This window comes from Lycium ferocissimum, chromosome 6 (genome assembly GCF_029784015.1).
Source record: "Lycium ferocissimum isolate CSIRO_LF1 chromosome 6, AGI_CSIRO_Lferr_CH_V1, whole genome shotgun sequence".
Taxonomy (NCBI): Eukaryota; Viridiplantae; Streptophyta; class Magnoliopsida; order Solanales; family Solanaceae; genus Lycium; species Lycium ferocissimum.
In genome coordinates this window covers 4,248,902-4,258,740 of record NC_081347.1, presented here as the reverse complement: position 1 = coordinate 4,258,740, position 9,839 = coordinate 4,248,902, and the positions used below count along the sequence as shown (strand labels likewise).

Genomic DNA, 9,839 nt, shown 5'->3' with positions numbered 1-9,839 from the left:
CTCTTTATTGCCAACGGATGCTATGCACTATATGGATGAGATCCGTCGGGATATCGATGAGATCCGTCACCCTCAATCAAAGCCGTCGAGCTTAGAGCAATTTATGAATGGATAAATTGTAGAAAGATTTTCCCATTTAAGAATGACATACGCCGCCCGACTTGAATTAGGTCGAACGAATAACACGTACATATAACTCCCCTAATTAAGTACCCATCGTTCAGACTCAGTTAACTAGGGAAACGACATAGCTAAGCAATACTTAACTGATAGTGTTTAAGGTAGCATTGTTACGATTCAAAAGTTAGATTTGGATCGAATTATTAGTTTGTAGTTTGTACTATCATTCTCTTGAAGATAGTATAACGAGAGAACCAAGACTCAAGACTTGGTCAAAGAAATTAAACAAATTCTTGATCTTTTTTCTTTTCCAAATTATTTATGTTTGTTTAGCCTAGGTAAAAGGCTGCAAAATCAAGTTAGGATTAGGTTTGAAACATAAATTTTTGAGCCAAATATCTAAGAAAAAATTCAATGTTTCTGTAAATACTTATAACACATGTAATGAGTACATTCATCTGAGATTATGAACAGAAAGAAAGGAACAATCCAAAAGCATTATATGCCACTTGCCCTTAGACAGACACCGAAAACAAAAATATTTAGATTTACACATTCCCAAGGTTTCTTATGCTTCAGATATCCCTTTCTTTATTTTATAAAAACTCAGTGAGTCAGTGTTGTAAATGAGCAAACCAAGATGTTGACCAGTCTTACTCACCATCTTCCATTTATTTTTCAAAAAAAAAATTCTACTATAAAATAAACCTTATCTTAAGCCATTGAATAGTTTATAAATAAGCAATAAATTTATATTACATACAATAAGCAGCGCAATTTAACTCATGACATGTTATTTCTCAAATCATTATATCAAGCTCGCAATTTTTTTTATATTATCGGTGCATAGAACACATAACGTGAGCAATTACGAAATTCTTTAAAGGATTTTTTAAATATTCAATCCCTTATTAGTTTATGACACAATCAACAATCTAAAGATAAACTAGAAACTTAAACCAAAAATACAATACATTGATATCAGTTGTAATGTCAAGGGATATAGGGGCCGGATGAAACAATACTGTTCAAGTTGTGACCTTTATTTAGAAAAAATAAAATTTTGAAGAATCAATAGCACAATATTTGATGTTAGCTATAAAATTTTTGGAATAGTTAAAAACTTTGTCGATAATCTGTCACTAAATTGGTCGTAACCAATAAAATTTTGTGACAATTCATCGGTAATCCGTTGCTAAATATCTTTAGTGATGAATTTTACTATTTAGCTCGCTAATCAATTGCTAAATAACATTAGGGATGAACTTTGCTATTTAGTTATAAAATTTATCAATAGCTAGTTCCTGTATTTTAGTAATGTTAATTCTTAATCAATAGCAAAATAAATTATTACGCATAATTTTTTCAAGATTATCATGCTTTCACAGAGGGAAAAAATTAACAATGTCCTGATAAAATGTGAATCAGGACCATATCCTCAATTTGGAGACAAGTAAATGTAGTACACGGCATTTACACATATTTGTTATCACTAAATCATAATTAATTATTATATATTATTATATTAGATATTATTATCTTAATTTATCGTATAATTGCGACAACTTAATATAATTTGATGCAAAAATTGAATGTGAGCATGTTTTCACCTAATTTAAGTGTCAAATAAAAGTTGCACTCATAAATTTTGTTCATCGCGTGAGACACAACGTAAAATCTTTGGTGAATTTTTTTGCTGTTATTTAAACTCAAGGTATATAAGATTTTTTTTTAAAAATGCCTCGTCTTTATAAGAACTGAGAAGTGGAAAGAAAATTATATACTGAAGAGTAATTGGCAAAAAAAAAAAAGAGAAAATATATATTATTCGTGTAAGTTAAAATTGAGACACGTAGGTATATGGTCAAACTGAAACTGACATGCGCCGTAGCTCATAGGCCAATATTGCCAATTCAGATCCCCAAATAAGTACAAGAAAGGCAATCATTACCAGAAAACAGCCAAACGACGTCGCATTTCTCTTTTTCCAAATAGATCATTTTTGTAGGAGGGTTATATAGGATGAATTTGTTTTATATTTGGTTGAAATTGTTAATTATGATATGCTTAATTTTAAAATGCTTATATCACAATTATTGTATTATTTTTATATCACACTTCATGCGATAAAAGTCTTATTAGCTACTCCCTCCATCCCATTTTAATAAATGTCAGCCTGTTTTTAATTTTTTCCCCCAAAAGACTTATTTTTCCTCCAAAAGCTTATTTTTTCAATAAAAATGTTGCTATTTTAAAAAACACATCAAGTGATTTGATCAAAAGTTTTTTAAATTAAAAATAAATACTTTTAGGGAGTAAGAAAAGTACTTTTGAAAAAGTAAGAATTTTTTTTCGTAAAATGTTTAAAAAATAGCTTTTTTAATTAGCCCAAAAGACTTTTTTGAAAAGATTTTCTTAAAAAATACACATGTAAGACTTTTTAAAAGTTCCATCATTTAAATATCAAACATTAATTGTCCTTATTCAAAAGTTTTTTAAATTAATTGGCCAAACACAAAAATGTTTCAGCTTTTAGCCAAAAGTACTTTTTGAAAAATATTTTAGAAAAAAGATTTTAAAAAAGGGGTATTTTTGATTTTTTTTTCAAAAGCGCTTTTTAAAATAAACTTTTGTGTTTCTAAAACAAGGCTATAAGTGTTTTATATCACACAACAACACAAACATTTTAGTGTAATTTTATGAGTGGGGTCTAGGAAGGGTAGGATGTAGACAGACTTATCCCTACCTTTATGGGATAGAAAAATTGTTTTCGATAGACCCTCGACTTAACGAAGTGTAGTCAAAACAACAATCGAAGATAAAAAAAGAAAAATAACGATAGTAAAATAGCATGATAAATTATTACCAACCAAAGAGTGTAGACAGAAATAGCATCAAGAAGCCATTTAAACTACAGTACAGTATAATGTTTTAATAATATATTTAGGATTTACCCGGATTGGCCAAACTTCAGACATTTGAGTTTGAATTATTTGAACTAGCAAATTAAACTTCCGTCCTGAGATCTGAAGCTTGAACGCTCTACTTCTTCTGTTTCAGGCCTTCGGGTATGGAGTTTTGAACTGTCAGATCCTAATTTCCACCTTCAAGTATGAATTAAACTACTTTCAAATTTAAGACTTCAGATCTAGAGTAGGCTCTGATAGTTTAAAGTTCAGACCTAAAGATATGAAGTTTGAAACTTCACATTCCCGAGGCGATCAAACTTTAAGTAATTCGTAAATTTCAAATATCTATTAAATCATGGTACTAAGCAGCTAATTATGCACTTTGCCCGAAGTGGGTGGTACCGCTCTGCGGCCAATCTTCCTAACCGCGCGCGGGCCGGGCTTAGAGCGCGTGAAACTCATCACTACCTCATACGCCTCTAATTTCCCGGTGGTAGGAAGAACTGAAATAGTTTTCCTGGAGAAAAGAAGGGGCGGATGAGGGCACCGCACCCCCTCACGAGGTACTCATAGAAGAGGCTCCACCCCCGTGATACTTGGGGAGACTATGAAAGGCCTTTAGTTGGTTTTTCCTTCGGCACATCATCGGTAGGGGAAAGCGAAACTGCTTGACACTGTATACTAAATACAACAAGCCTGATTCGCATCATTATGCTCAATAAAAGAAATGAGGGAAGCTAAAATCCAAAATATTGGAAGGAAGGGAAAATTGGAAGATGAATCTTTTCAATAGGATAGTTGAGATCCCTTCACCTTTTAACCAGAATCTTAATTTCGAGCTCTAGAAATGACGAATTTCTTGGTAAATAGTGCTTTACCTCTTTATTGAACCAACCAGACGTGAATTTGGCCTAATCGGGCTATTAAGTATCTAATATCGAGTGAATAATTATTAAAAAAAAAAAAAAAAAAAAACCACTTCCCACCCAACCCCCCGTCACCCCCCAAAACAACCACCACCACAATAGGTTCATCTACACTAAATGGTCGTTTGGTTTACATGTTTTCTTAGTTATGCGAAACTTGAAATGTGCGAATTGTTTATGTTGTGATTACAACAAAAGCTGTAATACGGTGATGAAATCTGATTGACGAGACTCGTGGTGCAGTCAACGCTAAGCTGAAGGTTTGTAGACGGACCATAGAGTCTAAAGTGGTTCGAAGGAAATGAGGGATCAAGACGTAAATACTTAAAAAGTAAGTTCAATGACACGACACATGAGGCTGGAGTAGAAGTGCGGCTTAATGCTCCAGTCATTCCAAAGACAGGAAGCTTCAAGTATCTTGGGTCTAGCATCTAAAGAGATGGGAAGATTCATGATGTCACACATAGTATTGGTGTTGGGTGAATAACATGGAGGCTTGCGTCCGGAGTCTTGTGTGAAAAGAAGGTGCCACCAAAATTTAAAGGCAAGTTTTACAGAGTTGTGGTTAGACCTATTATGTTGTATGAAGCAGAGTGTTGGCCAGTCAAGAAGGCTCACGTTCAGAAGATGAGGATCTTGCATTGGATGTGTGGCCATAGTAGAAGAGATAAGATTAGAACTAAAGATATCCGAGACAAGATAGGAGTTGCTTTGGTGGAGGACAAGATGCAGGAAGCGAGGATGAGATGGTTCGGATATGTGAAGAAGAGATGCGCGGATGCCCCAATGTGGAGGTGTGAGAGATTGTCTATGGATGGATTTAGAAGAGGTAGAGGTAGGCCGAAGAAGTATTGGGAGAGGTGATTAGACGAGACATGGTACAGTTCCATCTTACCGAGAAAATGACCTTAGAGTGAGAGGTTATGAGGACACCTGACAGATAGCGCGTAGATAATAGAGTGTTGTCTCTCTTATCCTCTAATACTACTAGTCATAGTATTAGTCATGTAGTTTCTCGTCCTTCGATGTTTGTTATTATCTGTTGTTTCTTGTACTTCTTGTAGCTACTATTCATTTTTCAAATGCTTTGACATGGCTTTTTCACTTTCGTTATTTCTTTTTCTGACTTGTTTTGAGTTGCTTTTCTTGAGCCGAGTGTCTATCGAAAAGAATCTCTCTAACTCTCAAGATAAGGGAAGGTCAACATACACTCGACCCCTCTCCATCCCTCACTTATGAGATTATACTGTATATGTTGTTGTTATAGAACGATTGACAATAAAAAATTGTTATACAAGAACTACTTAGTCTAAAAGAGTATTTTTATCTTTAAATAATTAATCTCTGCATTAATAATACATGTATACTTTTTCCGCATCCCATATAATGAACAGAGGTCCATTTTTCACAACACAATACACCTTTATTAACAAAAATGAAGAGCACAAGGCCTTTTTGGATGTTTTATTCCATAGTACCATGAAAATACATCTCAATTTCACGACAAAATATAGAACTAGTCAAACAATACCACCATCTAATAGCCTCCACAAACTATATTACTTTAATCCTCTATTCTTCTTTTTTTCTGTCCCACCCCCACTCCCACCCCCATCCCCAAACAGATCCCCTTTCACTCTATATATTTTTCATTTGAATAAAAAATAACCCAAAAATAAAATTAAAAAAACTCCATCCTTCACCTCAACCCTCCTATTACTATGGTTGTCGACAACTCAGGATTATTATTAACAGCTGGTGACAATTCTTTTCATGCTAAAAGTAAGGACCCCTCACCCCATCCCCCCACCCCCCCAAAACCTCCACCCCCCCAACTCCCTCCTCTTTTTCTAAATGCTTTTGTGACTTTTAAAGCCACAATAAATCTTCCATTTAGCCAAAACTGATTGGACTTAGGGGGTGTGAAGCTCTAAAAGCTGAAAAAAGATTAACATAATTAAGAGTTCATGTTAACATAATTAAGAGTTCATCACTTTTCTTTTCCTCAATTCCCCTCAAGAGATTGGTGTTGTATCAAGTTTCCTCCTTTTAGCATCTGGACTACTAGTGTTTGATGAATTTGGACATGAGCCAATTGTTCCTTCACCACTTTTATAGCTCAAACAAGCAGCTTCCAACACCCCATTGGGACTATGAGGTTCTGATGCAGCAGTAGCAGCACTAGTCCCACTAACCAATGTCAAATCTTGAATCAGTTCAAGGCACTTCATCACTCTGTCCTGCATTATCACAAGAAGAAGAAAAACACATAAATAAACAAATAAATATAATCAAGTTGGAATTTTTTAATGCATCAAGAGTCAAGAGGGATAATCAAGAATCCTGATTAGTGGCGCACGGTTCAAAACTCGGTGGTAACAACATGCCTGTTTATTCTTCGCTACTTAAACAGTACTGGCATTCGAACTCGTGATGTGAACCTTAATCCACACATCACGGTTTTGTGATAATCAAGAATCAAGAATATAGGCCAGTGGCGAACAGTTTGAAACTCAGTGGATAACGATCTGCCTTTTAATTCTTCTGTACTTATATATATTAGCAGAGTTTGAACTCGTGATGTGCGCCTAATCCACATATTATAGTTGCACTCTTTCCACTAAAAGAAAGTTTAGTGGGGGCAAGTATCAAGAGTTTTATATGAGTGGGGCACCACTCAAAATCTTTCACCTTTTCTACTTGTATGGAGAAGCAAGGCATTGCCTTATCAATGTCAATGGCTTGTGACCTTTCCCCTGAAACAGAAATCGCCACTGCTGCTGCAATTTCAGAAGGCCTGAATTCCAAGAAGTCAATACCTGCATTCAATTTTTCCAACCAAAGCACTGGATCAAACACATAATGATTTTTTAGTACCAAGTAACTGTACAACTTGAATTCAATTCCAACCTATGTAGCTCGGACTCTTCAAAAATACCACCAGGTGCGGCAACATTTTCAGAGAGTTCGAGCAACATAGATTTCTAATCCAAAAAGACTCAAAAGTGTGGTGAGAGTATTAACCTTTTATGGTTCTTAATATTAGTTGAATTGGTCTAGGGACCAATTGCCTTGATGGGATTTCATCAAGATTCATCTTTTTCATAAAATAATCTATGAATGTGCAAGGTGTATAAGCTTGCATTCTCCACCTCAATGTGCTCAATACCAAAAGTTCCATTCTTTGTATTGTTTTACCTTCAAATAAAAACTTAGGTTCCCCTACCTGTTCCAAAAAAGCAATTTGACATAAATAGCTGCCCACCAAAAATATAAACATAAATTATACATTTTTGATACGAAGCAGTGTATATATTTTGTATCATTAGCTTGAGAATGTAATTATTTTTTGTCGACTGGCCAAATGTGCAACTTGCCCAGAAAAAAGAACTCAAGATTTACTACAAATACTCTAATTCAAGAAAGTTTTTAATCAGATAACTGTTAACAAAACAAGTTCTTGAATGTATACTTTCATTTACCTGTAAATCAACAGTCAAGGGAACATCAATTTCTTCCATTTTGACTGCAAGGGATAAACAGGCTACAGCTAACAATTGAATTGTCCAAGTTTTACCTCTCTGTAAAAACAAGAAAAACAGTAATTTAGCAGAATGCAGAATAATTCAACTAACAGTGAAAAGTTCAAACACAAGGAAACAAAGTGTAAGACAAATTATTTAAAGTGTGACTTACTGGCAATTCATACAAAGACAGAAACCTATCAAGGTAATTTATTGACAAACAAAAACTCAGCTCTCCAAACCCATAGTGCACATGAGCCTGCAAGGCACAAAACACAAAAAACCAAATCAGAAAAAAAACAATGACTAAGCAGAATTTTCATTAGTGCATTTCCAACTTAACTAATATTAAATAAACATCAAAAAGCTCTCATTTTACTATTTTGTGCTTTAAAAAACAATCAATGGATGCCTATTTATGTCCCACTAATCAATGTGCATTTTTCAAGTAAGATCCTAGAAAAGGACATCAGAGATAAAAAAAAATTATTATTTTCCGGAAAGAACTAGAAACCTATGCTGTTCGGACTCCTCGAAAATATCGAAGGCGGACACTCCAAAATAATGCATTTTTGGAGAATCCGTCACGGGTGCGACAACGAAAATGAAGACTCCTAGAAACTCAATGAGAAAACCAACATTTCCCTAAAAGGGTATAAGATTAAGATTGAGATTAATGCAAACATAAGTTGATTAAAATGGAACAGAAAAAAGCAATGCCAACATTTTCAAGAAAAGGAAGATTTGCAACAACAAAAAAGAACATATAATTAACCTTCCAAATCCAATTAAGAGCCTCTCTTCTAAGATTCAAATCCAAGTCTCCAGTTCTTAATCTCTTAAGATAATCATCTTTAGGTAAAAAATCTTTTTCCTTTTCAACCATAAAACAAAAGCTTTCTTCAATCAATGCCATTGATCTGCCACCATAGTCATTAAAGCTCAAACCTTTACTGTTTTCTTGATTTTTTTGGTCATCATTATTGACCAAAGAATCATCAAGATCATCAAAGCAAAGATTCTTGGTTTCTCTACAAAGGAGTAAATTTGAAGCTACACATTCATTGCTTTTTTCAGCCATTGAAAAAAAAAAACTCTTATATTAAAACCCTTTAATCAAAATCTCATTTTCAAGAAAATAGCAAAAAAAGACTCTGTTATCAAAACCCTTTAATAAAAATCCAATCTTTAAAAGATTGAATCATATCCCATCAACTATTTTCAAGGAAAAAAGATTTCTACAATTTTTTGCATGTGACCATTAGCATTTTTTTCATTTTGGAGTTTTAATGGAAAGAACAGAGTAAAAAGGGGAAGGATAGACAGAGAAGGAGAGTATATAGAGAGAGTAATGTGGTGCTTGGAGACTGTTCAAAGAAGAGAAGAGAAAGCTTTATGTAGGAAATGGACATTTGTTTTTAGGGTAAAGGAGGGAATTGTGGGTTCTACACCATTAATTAACATAAACAACAAAAAGAAAAAGAAAAAAAGAGTAAAAAGAAAGAAGAAATCATTCTGTCTCGATACGTTTCATTTTTTGAGAGTCAATTTGACTATTAATGTCTTAAAATAAAATTTTAAATATAAAAAACTATACGAGTATAAGTTGCAACTTTTCGCATGTCGCTACGATGAACAAATACATTTAAATGTTGGTTAAAGTTCACATAATCTGAATTTGATAAGCGAAAAGTGTCACATTACTTGCCTGGAATATATAAAATTAGGAAAAATCCACAAATAGTCATTTTCAGTGACTAATTGAAATATAGTCACTTTCTTACAATTTCAAAATTTATAAGTGGTGAAATTTATAAGTGGTGTTTCTGTTATGGAATTTGATATTTCATAGTAACGGTTGTTTTTCAAAGACATGACCAAAACGTGATCAACAACACGTTTTCACCTAAAATCACTTGTATATGCAAACAAATAACAGGTTAGTAGAATGATGAATAAATACATTTAAAATGTTGGTCAAAGTTCACATATTAATATTAAATCTCAATAAGCGAGAAGTGTCACGTTACTTGCAAGACAGAGTATATAAATTGAGGAACAATTCACAAATAGTCATTTTCAGTGACTAATTGAAATATAGTCACTTTCTTAGAATTTCAAATTTTACAAGAAAAACATTATATTCATGGTGTTTCAATTATGAAATTTGACAATACTAACGATTATTTTTCAAACACATGATCAAAGCGTGATAAGTGAATGCTATTTTTTATTTTTTATTTTACCTCAAATCACTTGTATAGACATATAACAAGTTAGTAGAATGATGAACAAATATATTTAAAATGTTATCAAAGTTCACATAATCCGAATCTCAATAAGCGAAAAGTGTCACATTA

General features: G+C 33.4%; 1 protein-coding gene across 1 annotated transcript; it reads right to left on the bottom strand.

The window, feature by feature from the left end:
- Positions 1–5,261: 5,261 nt before the first annotated feature.
- LOC132058990 (cyclin-D4-1-like) lies at positions 5,262–8,877 on the bottom strand. The gene is made up of 6 exons (XM_059451436.1): positions 8,255–8,877; positions 7,652–7,738; positions 7,438–7,536; positions 6,980–7,181; positions 6,647–6,774; positions 5,262–6,195 (listed from the first exon to the last, which is right to left on the bottom strand). The coding sequence occupies exons 1-6, from the start codon at positions 8,558–8,560 to the stop codon at positions 5,971–5,973; spliced, it is 1,047 nt and encodes a 348-aa protein (XP_059307419.1). The 5' UTR covers positions 8,561–8,877; the 3' UTR covers positions 5,262–5,970.
- Between the last annotated feature and the right edge of the window lie 962 nt (positions 8,878–9,839).

Bases quoted from the DNA above. Each gene is read 5' to 3' on its own strand.
- LOC132058990 (XM_059451436.1), bottom strand. From the start codon at position 8,560: ATGGCTGAAAAAAGCAATGAATGTGTAGCTTCAAATTTACTCCTTTGT. The intron at 7,739-8,254 runs GTTAATTATATG...TGTGCCTTGCAG, and splicing joins CTCTTAATTGGATTTGGAAG to GCTCATGTGCACTATGGGTT. The intron at 6,196-6,646 runs GTGAAAGATTTT...GTGATAATGCAG, and splicing joins TCTCCATACAAGTAGAAAAG to GACAGAGTGATGAAGTGCCT.